The sequence below is a fragment of the Pan troglodytes genome, chromosome 11 (genome assembly GCF_028858775.2).
Source record: "Pan troglodytes isolate AG18354 chromosome 11, NHGRI_mPanTro3-v2.0_pri, whole genome shotgun sequence".
NCBI lineage: Eukaryota > Metazoa > Chordata > Mammalia > Primates > Hominidae > Pan > Pan troglodytes.
This window is the reverse complement of record NC_072409.2, coordinates 28,029,847-28,041,960: the sequence shown is the minus strand read 5'-3', so window position 1 is coordinate 28,041,960 and position 12,114 is coordinate 28,029,847. Positions and strand designations below refer to the sequence as shown.

At 37.3% G+C, this 12,114-nt stretch overlaps 1 protein-coding gene across 2 annotated transcripts in view; it reads right to left on the bottom strand.

Annotated features, from left to right (window-relative positions):
* Nucleotides 1-12,114, bottom strand: part of SVEP1 (sushi, von Willebrand factor type A, EGF and pentraxin domain containing 1) — a 205,056-nt gene that overhangs the window by 46,913 nt on the left and 146,029 nt on the right. For both annotated transcript variants that reach the window (XM_016961409.4, XM_520182.8), the window contains exons 31-36: nucleotides 11,302-11,475; nucleotides 10,755-10,874; nucleotides 9,115-9,291; nucleotides 8,761-8,845; nucleotides 7,985-8,176; nucleotides 6,416-6,583 (exon numbers count right to left, since the gene is read on the bottom strand). In XM_016961409.4, the coding sequence (XP_016816898.1) occupies nucleotides 6,416-6,583; nucleotides 7,985-8,176; nucleotides 8,761-8,845; nucleotides 9,115-9,291; nucleotides 10,755-10,874; nucleotides 11,302-11,475 (916 nt within the window). The remainder of the gene's footprint in view (nucleotides 1-6,415; nucleotides 6,584-7,984; nucleotides 8,177-8,760; nucleotides 8,846-9,114; nucleotides 9,292-10,754; nucleotides 10,875-11,301; nucleotides 11,476-12,114) is intronic.

Genomic DNA, 12,114 nt, shown 5'->3' with positions numbered 1-12,114 from the left:
GTTTGAGGGTTTTGATAAAAGGTTTAAAAAAGATAAATGTTTTGATAAAAGATGAATTTGGAAGGCCAAGTTTAGGGTAGGACACAGAAATGAGACTTCTTGCTTCTTTCTTTCCCTGGCATTCATTATATCACTTAAGTCTCTTAAAGTCTCTGCATTTTTGTCCTAAGCTTAAGAGTGGATCTTGCCCTTATAATTCAAGGAAAGGCCAATGAAAAGCACAACACCAGTATAGGAGGAAAACTCGGTGAGACAGATGCAAAAATGTGTGTATGTACACATGGTAAGCATGTGGCTTATATAAGGCCCAGGAGGCTTACATTGTGTGCAGGGCAATGGTCTGCGCTAGGCAGCCCCAAGGGAGGAGACAGTTAAGAGCGACTGGAGAAGGAAATAAACTTTAATACTCTAATAAGGCCAACAGCATCTTGAGAAGTGGAAGAAGACGGTAAGACAGGTCATATTTTACAAAGGCCATGACTTGAACAGAGCGATGCCATCCTTGACTGGAACAAGACACAGGGCATGTAGACCTATGCCAATCAACTCCTTGGGGGAAATAAATAGAAAATAAGTAAAGAGAGATAAGATGAGTGCTGACTTCTTGTTCTGCTCTACAACAGTCTGAAAACCCTCCCTCTATAATACTTGATGAATTACAACACAAATTATTTTAAATGCATAGCTGAGCTGACAAGAAAGGAAATTTCCATGTGCCAGAAATGAAGAGGAAATTACAAACAGAAAAGTAAACTTGTGAATGGATGCTATGGTTGACCTTGGATTAGACAAAGAAGGGAAGTCAAGAGGATAGAAAATATAGCTTCGGAGTTAAAATAGCAATAGTGGAGTCTGTACCTCATGTGGATTGGAGTTTAGAATTTACACCATTCACTTTGTATGGAAAATCTTCAAATTGATAAATTAATGTAAAATTAGGTTCTTGGCTGGTGATACTCCCGAAACACCTGGTAGAAAAAAAAATCTACATACTCAGAAAATAAGGGGTTGCCATAGATAAAACAAGCCCTGTTTACTATAAGGGCACAATCTGAAATTATAACACACACAAACATGTTTTCCATCACAAATGGGTCGGCAGACAGAAAAAACTGCAAGGGTAGAGCACCAATAAGTGAGATAATAGAAAAAAAGCTCTAAAATATAAAAAATAGTATGAAATAAGTATGTTGAAATAAGGACAAAAGAAAGACTCAAAATTCTATTAAAAGTGACTATGAAAAAAATGTTTGAAAAATAAATAGAAATTCTGGAAATAAAAATGTGGAACATAAAAATTAAAAACAATGGACATATTCAAAAACAGGCTACAGATATTAGAGAAAAATCAGTGAACTGGAAGAAATATATGAGGAAATTATCCAAATGTAATAGGTTTTGAAAGAGATGAAAAGTGTGACAGATTAATTAACATGAAAAATAGAATGAAAAGGCCCAACATACATCTAGTAAGACATCCATAAAGATATAAAAGAGAAAGTGAGAAACAGAAAATATTTGCAGTGAAAATGACTGAGAATATTCTAAAATTGGTGAAAGATATAAATTCTCAGATGTAAGAAGTACAATGAGTCCCAAACAAGATGAATGACAATAAATACACCATAGTCATCTCATGGCGAAACACTAAAACAACAAAGACAAGTTTTTAAAAAGTAACCAAAGAGAAAACATATTACTTATACAGAAACAAGAATTTGACCAGAGTTTCTCAATTTCAGCACTACTGACATTGTGGACCAGATACTTCTTAGTTGTGGAGGACTGTTCTGTACATTGTAGGATATTTAGCATTTTTCCTAGATTCTAACTATTAGATGCTAGTAGCATCTCCCCCCCAGTTGTGACAACCAAAAATGTCTCCAGACATTGCCAGATGTCCTTGGAAGGCAATATTGTCCTTGACTGAGGATCACTAAATTAGACTCATAATGGAATTCTCGATAGCAACATTAGAATCATAAGGCAACGGAATAATAGCTTCAAAATACTTATGGAAAAATTGTCAATGTAGATTTGTATACTCAGCTAAACTACAATTCAAGAGCAAGGGCAAAATACTATTAGTTTCTGACAAAGACTGTGTAATTCATGACTCTTGCTGGAAAAGATGCAAAGAACATCTTCAGGAAGTAGAAACATGAAACTCAAATGGAAGGAGTGTGATGCAAAAAGAAATAGTGGTGAAAAAATTAATCGACATGTAAATAAATATACATAAGCAGTGACTGCATTTAAAAAATGACTGATTTGGAAAGCTGTAAGATAAAAGGGAAGTAAAAAGGTACATAGTGATAAGACATTTAAGATGGGAGTGCTGCCAGAAGTTAATGCTTTCTAAAGTCTTCAACTTGTTCAGGAAGAAGGCAGAAATATTAAGTATGATCCTAGGGTATGGAAAAATGTCTTAAGCCTGACAAAAAAAACCCCTAAAGGACTCTAAAGGAAACAACTGATAAATATGGCTATATTAAAATAAAAAATTCTATAACACAAGGCACCACAGAGTAAAAACGAAGCCACAGATAAGCAGGATATCTTTGCAACTCATGTAATAAAAAAGGGATTGGTTTCCTGAAAATATAAGTCAATATGAAAAACAAAATGGGAAAGAGACACAAACAATTCATCTCTAGAATAAGAAATATGCACTTTCAATAACCCTTTGGAAGGTTGTATACCCAGTTAAACTACAATTTGAGAAGTGTTTATAAAGTAATTTCTGGGAAGAAACAATGGGAAAACCTTAAACAATGATGAAATTGGAAAGAAGAATCAACTGTGATAAACACTATTGTAGGCAAAGTTATGGAGCTAGGGAAGCTATCTCACATATTATTGTTTAGAGTGTTAACTGGTATGGTCACTCCTGGGAGCATTTGGTACTATCTTGCAAAGTTAAAAATGTGCATCTTCCATGACTGGACAATTCCAACTCTTCGTGTCTAGGTCAGAGATGTTCTTTTACATGTGTGCCAGGAAACATGCAAGAATATTTACTTCAGCACTTGTATTCAAACAAAGTAAATAAATTAACCCTCTACCAGTAAGATGGTAATTTAGAGATAGCTCGTTCTGACAAGAAAATACTGTCTATCAGTGAAAATAAATTCAGTTGATTTACATGTATCGAGAGGGATAAACGTAAAAAAAGATAAGGTTAAGTGAAAAATCAAAGCTTCAAAAGGATGCTTAGAATATGAAGCAACAGATACGAAAATTAAAATATATAAATTAATAGGATATTTGTTTATGGGGGAATATGTATTTAATAAAGACAAATATCCATGTTTGTTACTTTGAGGAACATAGATGAGTGATGAGAATGGCTTCTAATTATATCTGTAATATTGTGTTTCTTTTATAAATAGAGATCTAAGGTAATGACGACAAGAATTTAACATGCACTTTTATTTCAGCAATGGATACATGGGTGATTTTAAATAGAGAGAATTTTATTTTTTGGCATTTTTGTTTTGTTTTGTTTTTAGACAGAGTTTCGCTCTTGTTGCCTAGGCTGGAGTGCAATGGTGCGATCTCAGCTCACTGCAACCTCCGCCTCCGAGGTTCAAGCAAGTCTCCCGCCTCAGCCTCCCGAGTAGCTGGGATTAGAGGCATGCACCACCACATCCAGCTAATTTTGTCTTTCTAGTGGAGACAGGGTTTCACCATGTTGGTCAGGCTGGTCTTGAACTCCTGACCTCAAGTGATCCACCTGCCTTGGCCTCCCAAAGTGTTGGGATTACAGGCGTGAGCCACCACGTCCAGCCTAATTTTTGCATTTCTATATATTTCAAATGTTTTGTTAAAAATTTGGCCAGAAGAAATGAACAAGAGAGAGGCTTTCCTTCCAGTCTGGCCACTTTCAGAGCACCCCTAAAAGGGCAAAATGCATATTAAAGGGGCATCATTTTTCTTCTCATCAAGAGTTTTAATTTCAGAAAAATAAAACTGTCTCCTAATAGTTATTTTTTTTTCCTTTCAGAAAAAGACTACACGTGGTAGTGATTTGGGACCATGTGTACTTCATATTAATTTGATTAGCTAGCTCAGATAGCTTCCCCATATATTATTGAAATGTCATCACTTTATATGCTAATAATGATACAGAAAACAATAAAGCCATATTTACATCATACTTCATATATATAACACACTTTTATAAAAATGGTCTCATACCCTTTAACAATTACATAATTTAGATGGGCAGATCTGATTCAATCTTTTCAATGACAGAAAAAGTTTCCACAGACTATGATCTTGCATAGAACAAACGGGCCTGTAAGAGAATGTGGACCAACACCTTCATGTCTTAGCTATAAAGTGGGAATAATATTTCTTCTGCCAAACTCCATCTTTGTAGAAGGAAGTACATGAGATGATTCACATAGAATTCCTCTAAATAAAAAATCCTCTTCAAATGAATAGATTTTTTAATCATTTTCATAATTGTCTTAATTGATTCTTTAAATCACTTTTAGATAAACGTTAGGCAGACATAAAACTCATCTTACTATATCTTCTAAGTGAACAATTTGTGAAGATGTGTATGATTTGTGAAGACAAGAGGAAAAGGTATAAGGAAAAGGTATAAATCTGTACATGTAGCATCATCTTTAATATTCAAAAATACATGCAAAGACAAAGTTCTAGGAAGAAATGAAGTAAAATATTACCAATATTTGTCTTTGGGTAATAAAATCATGGGTGACTTTTAAATATAGATTTTGTATTTTCTAGTTTTATATGGTGATCATGCATTACTTTTTAAATCAGAAAAAGCCCCAGCAATAGTCAATATCTAGATATTGCTTGGAACATGTATATTTGCTAAGATTTCACAAACATTTAAATGACTAATTTTAAATAGTCCTATCAGTTCATTAGGGGTAGTTCTTATGTGAGTGAGTCCACAGGGGATAGATGGGACCATCAAAAGCCATTCCTGCATTGACATTTTAATATTAAAGATTCCTTGTTCACTTAAGAAGATGTTAAGATTTGGGCTTCAGTTATTTATGCAAGTCTTTAACTCTTATTATCTTTTCGCAAGAAAATATTGTTGCCACCTGCTGGCAGTCATGTATTAGTGGAATGGTTTTCTATTCCTGTGAAGTAAAATCCAACTTCCATGAAAATACAGAAACTGCACCAATCATCATAATAATGGCTAAGTTTGTTGGGTTCATTGATTTTTTTTTTCTGGTTAGGCCATGTATTATATCATTGTATTTCTCACAATATCCATAAGTATGAACTCATTTTATGCAGGAAGACCATCAAGGCAGAGAGGTCACACTATTTCCCTAAGGCCCCACAGTTAGTGAACAACAGAGTTGAGATACAAATCCAGAAAATGGCAACTTTTCTGCTGTGTCAGCTTGTGAAGAACAACTGTAGTAAATCTGGAGTGTGAAAGCCCTATTGATGAAAATATTTATTGAGGATGCGTAGAGAAAAAACAATGATTGCAATGAAATGCAACTCAGACGACCTGAGATTTAGCCACCCCTCCATACTTTATTGGCTGCATTGAGACCCTAAACTGATCATCCCAAAGGGAGTCTTTCCCTTCTCTGTCCCTCACAGGGCTTTTGCGAAGATCAAATGAGACAATGAGTCTGAAAGCCCTTCGTAATTTGTTTCCTGGTTTCCAAAGATGATCTCTGAATTAAATAAGATCCTTAGAAATGTAAAAACCTGAACTTTATTATCTTTTTTCCTCCCTGTAGATATGTCATCTTTATGTTATGACTTAAGTCTTGCCTTTGGTTTGGCAGAATATAAATACACGAACGCCCACTTAAAGGTACTTTTTGCATCTTAGTAGTACAATATAAGGCTGGGTGCAGTGGCTCATGTCTGTAATCTCAGGCTGAGGCGGGTGGGTCACCTGAGGTCAGGAGTTCAAGACTAGCCTGGGCAACATGGTGAAACCCTGTCTCTACTAAAAATACAAAAAGTAGCCGGGTGTGGTGGCAGGCGCCTGTAGTCCCAGCTACTTGGGAGGCTGAGGCATGAGAATTGCTTGCACCTGGGAGGTGGAGATTGCAGTAAGCCAAGTTCGTACCAATGCACTCCAGCCTGGGCAAGGTGATAGAGCAAGACTCTGTCTCAAAAAAAAAAAAAGTATAATATGAAGATATTTTTTCACTGCATTTCCCAATGTCCATTATTGAGGGTCTAATTTGATATACTACTCAAATTCCAGGAAAATATTATTTCCACAGGAGAATATACTCCGTCTCTGCAGGTAGGAAATAAAAGCATAAGGCTCTCTTTGTCTTTGGCTGCCAGGAAATTAAATTTCGTGTCCAATGGAGCCCATCTCTGCAGTCAGGAGCATCCACTTCCCTGGCTCTCAATGATCCTTTCCTTCACAGGCTCTACTCACCCTTCTTTGCAAGTGTAAGTGACGGTGTTCCTGAAAGTGAAGTTATTCCCCGTAATGACAGCATCTTTGATGGCAGGTGGTTCTCCACAGAAGACGAGGTGACAGGCAGGTGGCGCTCTGTCCCAGATGCCAGAAGCCGTGCATTCAATAATGGAAGGGCCCTGTAAGCTGCAGGAAAGAATGATGTTACTCTTTCATTGGCTATGGATTTGCTGCTATGGAGATAAAACAGGAAGAACTCTGGAGAAAATAAGGGACATTTGAGGAATTTGAGTACACAAAAATAGCATTTCTTCATATTAGATTGCTTTATATGAAAGCAAGAGAAATCTAAACAAGCTATATACCATTTGAAACAATGAATGGGTGAAAACAATATAACAACAGTAATCACTTGGTGCATAGTAAAATATTGAATCCGCTTATGGGCAGTGGTGTAAGGCACTCCAGACCTGTGAAGAGCAGATTACTTGGATGAGAAGGGGTTCATTAGACTGGTTAGAATCCAGCAGGAAGAAAGACACTCACCTAAGTAGCCAGGAAATCAGGGCAACTAAGGTCAAAGGGAACTGTCCAGGCCATGAGCCTGGGCATTTGAACCATGCTGCCCCTGACTCTGACCTCTGGTATTCCTTTGACTTAAACCTCACATCCCTATGCCATGGCTTATCTGCCTTTCTTCTCAACTTGATTCTGATAGCATGCTTTAATTCACTCCACTGTCTCTTCACTCGATCTGTTCCACTTCAGATCCTGTTGATCATGTTTCTGATAACAGTCTGACTTTCTCCATTGTCCCCTCTGTTTAAACACACACACACACACACACACACACACACACACACACACACACACACCATTAGTTAATCTCCTACAGTGTTAAGAACCTAGCCCCTTATCTTGACATGCTTTTTCATAACATTCCATGCAATGTTGAGTACGTTTGGTAAGCTGTTTATAAAGAAATCCATCACAAAAGCATTTATCGGGTATTCTGTTTATGCTTCATAAACTATTTTTGCTTTCATGTTTAAAGTCTGAATGCTTACAGCAATTGAACTAGGACTCTCAGAGTCATAGTTAGATAGAATATTTCCTTGGGCATTTACCATTAGCTATGTAGGCCTCGGGAAGCATACAGATTTGAGAACATCCTCATATTTATAAATTTGTTTTTAGAGTCAGCCAGTCACGTACAAATGAAACCTATTGAGTAAAGAATACAGGCACGGTGGCTCACACCTGTAATTCCAGCACTTTGGGAGGTTGAGGCAGGTGGATTGCTTGAGCTCAAGAGTTCGAGACTAGTCTGGGCAAAATGGCGAAACCCCCATCTGTACAAAATACAAAAATTAGCTGGGCATAGTGACGCACACCTGTAGTCCCTGCACTCAGGAGGCTGAAGTGGGAGGATCGCTTGAGCCTGGGAGGCAGAGATTGCAGTGAGCTGACATTGCGCCACTGCACTCTAGCCTGAGTGTCACAGTGAGACCATGTCTCAAAAAAATTAAAATAGGGAGCGAGTAACACAGTATTGTAGAAAGCTTGGTTGGTGTCTACATATGTTACCTGTATCCTGTATTGCATGAATATGATGCAGTAGAAAGGTAGGTAAGCCCACTCAAAATATATTTTCCATTATTTATATTTTCCGGACTAGAACACGTCACTGGTTCACACACAGGAGGGGAATGACTCCAAGAACTGTTAGCAAGACAGGATGATTCTTTATCACCGGCCAGAGTATATCCTTTATTACACCTAAAGAAGATAGAGGAAAATTACAGGATATAATTTGCTTTATTTTGCATGCCTTTATCTGTGCCAAAAACCTCTAAAAATATTAAGAATTTATACATATTGGAAAAGTTGATTTTTTTTCCTACTGAAATAATGCTTTTAAATTAATTTTTTTTTCAAGATTGAATACTGTATATCTTCCCCATAGGGAAGTAGGACAGATTTAAGAATTTGGCTTGCCTTCAGTTTGTGTCATGGATTAGTAACTACAAACAGGGAATCCTTGGCTTGAGAGTGGTGTGGTCTAGTCTGTTTCTGAGACATCAAGAGTATTCATTAGCTAGGAGCATCCACTCTCAGGGTGCCTCAAGGGGGCACTGGAGGTAATGATAGATTATTGGTCAGGGGATTTAAGGATTCTAGATATAACTACCATTAAATTATTGGATTACGATTTGTTCACACTAAGTATCATTCGATTAATTACATATTAATTCAAAAATGTCCTCTGGAATTATTTTCCCACCCCCTTTCTTTCAGTGTTATATCACTACCAGTATGCCATCAACATCTTCTACAATATAGTTTTAATCTTAGATACTTACCTATATGTCACTTTGCTGCCAAAAGTAAATGCTAACTCCTCAATGCAACCATTTTCTGGAATAGCCGGTTTACCACATGAAACAGCTTAACAAAGGAAAAACAAACACGTGACTTTTTTGAGACTGTGTGCAAAAATCTTTGAAATTTCAAGGGGCAGCTCAAGATCTTTTTTTGTTTGTTTGTTTTCTTTTTTTTTTTTTTTGGTGTGTGTGTGTGGGGTCATGTTTAAACATGAGCCTAATACCTCAGTTCAAATACAAAGAACATTGATACAACATAACACTTCATATGTCTACGCCTTACCTTTCTAGGATTGCCAAATATAAGAAACATGGTAAATTTACTAAACATACCTTTACAATATGGTATTAGATGATTCCATTCTCCAGACGCCAAACATGTGATTTTGGTTACTCCCATCAACTGGTATCCTTCCTGACACGAAAATGTGACTTCGGCACCTACTGTATAAATCTCACCTGAGGAGTGGCCATTTTCCGGATTTCCTGGAGCCTTACATTTTATAGGTTCTAGAAACAGACAGTTTTGGTGGAATAATAAGTGGCTTTCACACAACCATGCAAAGTCTCACAGCAAAGAATTCCACTATAGTTAAGAAACCTGTTAAAATCGCAAGAGAAAACCTCGTGAAGGGAAATGCATGAGGGCCCAGAGACACACTGGACATTAGACCAGAACATACATTTAATAAGCATTTAAGCAATAATAGTTTGAAACAGCAATGCCTAACAACAATATACATAATTTTTCTGGCTGCAAAGGTAGGCGCTCATTGGGAAAGTAGTGGTGGTGCCAGAGAGTGGCTTAGAAGGGCATTAGCCTCTTTCATCTGTTCCCTCTTCATACCCAGTTTTTCAGAGCAATTGACTTGGTGTCAGGCTGATGGAAAGGCTGAATAAAGCAGACTCAGGAAAGTTTCCAGCCTCCCTTCCCAAATAGAGTATGGGCTCTGGGCTCTCCCTATCTACAGATTCAGGGTCGGTCTCCACTGCTATAATAGGAAGGAGAAAAGGCTAAAGCAAGGTTTGGGCCAGTGTTGAGCAAGAAAAGTGAATATAATACTTGAATTCTCAAAACAGGAGGATATATCGCATCAATCTTTTCAAAGGCCATTTGAGCTATATAAGTCAAGGAGTTTAAACAAATTCTTAAAGTAAATGCAATTATGAGCTGATTTTGAGGAAAACAGCCAGAGGTAAGCATAAAGATGTATGTCCGAAGATGCTTATTAAACTGTTTTCCATAGTGAATATCACCTAATATTAACATACAGAGAAAAGTTACTTATGGAAAATCCATAAAGTGAATTATAAAACAGGAATTAAAATCCTGCTCTCAAACTATTTTGTGACATCAAAAATGTGCCTGATATAATATTACATGAAATAACTAAAATAAAGAACTGTTTATATGGTGTGTTCATATAGACATCTTATTGTTTTCCAGGAGTTACTCTTCACAACAAATGAAGAAATACAACAACGGGTTGAGAGATGATCTGGTATTATCAAAGCTATTTCAAAATATTGTAATGCAAGATGTCTTGGGGAGGCAAGATGTCTATTTTTTTTCAATGATATAATTTTATGTGACTGAGGCAGAGGAAAGATATTGATAGTGAAGATGTGATAAAGCATCTTCCTTGCTCTGACTGAGGCAGGGATGTCACTGATTATATTTCTATATCCACTCTATTATTCTTGTACTATGTAGACATTTCAACATTGTAGCATCATAGTTGGCTGTCAGTTTTGTTTCTGAGAAATTGGGAAGTTGGGGGAGGCACAATGCTACTTTAAAGCACTTTTAGTTGTTACTGATGTGTCTTTTGTAAGAACTTTTTCTTATCTGCCTACCTGTATGCCCTTTGAAGTTGAAACAATTATCTCACTTAGAAATAACATACACTTAAAATATGTACTTGAATAAAAGAATGGAATTAGGAACTTTTAGTTCTACATATATTGGTTACCTGCACAGTTTTTCCCATCTCCTGTGTACGGTGGGACACATGAACATATGTAGGATCCATCTACGTTCAGGCAAGAAGCATGCTCACTACAATCTGATCCAACTGCACACTCATCGACATCTAAAATGAAGACAGCTTATAAATATTAAAGTTGATTCCTTTTCCGTATGTATCAAACATCTGTTTTTACTTTTAAATCATTACATATCACGTAATGCACAACACTTCATATATTTGTATAGAATTTAAATATAACAGTCATAATCACATTGCAGATATACAATAAAAGCTATTATTTCCCTAGTTTATAGGTGGGCAAGTATAAGACAGGGATATATAAATATAGTCTTAATATGGAGCCTGATAAAAATTTAAAACATTTCTGGCACCTCTACATACAGCTGCTTTGTCACTATGGCTTGGCCAGAGCTTACTGGGATGAGATAAAGTTAACAAAGCAATGCCTCAAGAACCTCAGGAATTTGGGATGACTGTCATCTACAGAGCTAGAATAATCTCATATAGTAGTTGCCAACATTTATCTCACCAAGGCAGGATGGTGAAACGCCGTTCCAGCTCCCATTATCTGTACAGAACATCCTTGAGTCACCCAATAGATAGTAGCCATTGTTGCACTGGTAGGTTACTGTGCTGCCAGCATAGAAGTCATCGGCTGAATGGAAGCCATTCTCCAAAGGAGGTGGCACCCCACAGCTAATGCCTGTAAGGTGACCAGGAAGAAGACAACGACATTAAGAGCAAAATACTCCAAGAACACTTTATTTGTATTAAACTAGCAGTTCAGTTAAGCATGACATTTTTACTGAATGCAAACATCAGACTGAGGGTGTCCTAGGGATAGCAGCAGCCTGAACCCTCAGCATCTAGCACATTGCCTGGCTCACAGTAGGCATGCAATTCATTTATTCAAAAAACATTTACCCACTAGACGCTGATAAAGTTTGGATATTTGTCCCTGCCCAAATCTCATGTTGAAATGTGATCCCCAATGTTGGAATTGGGGTCTTGTGGGAGGTGTTTGGGTCATAGGGGCAGATCCCTCATGGCTTGGTGCTGTCCTTGCAATAGTGAGTGAGTTCTCATGAGATCTGGTTAAGCGTGTGGCACCTCTCCCTCCACTGTCTCTCTTGCTCCTGCTCCTGTCATGTGATGTGCCTACTCTTGATGCCTTCTGCCATGAGTAAAATCTCCTTGAGGCCTCCCCAGAAGCTGAGCAGGTGCCAGCACCATGCTTCCTGTACAGCCGGCAGAACTGTGAGCCAATTAAATCTCCTTTCTTTATACATTACCTAGTCTCACGTATTTCTTTATAGCAATGCAAAATGGCCTAACACATAGA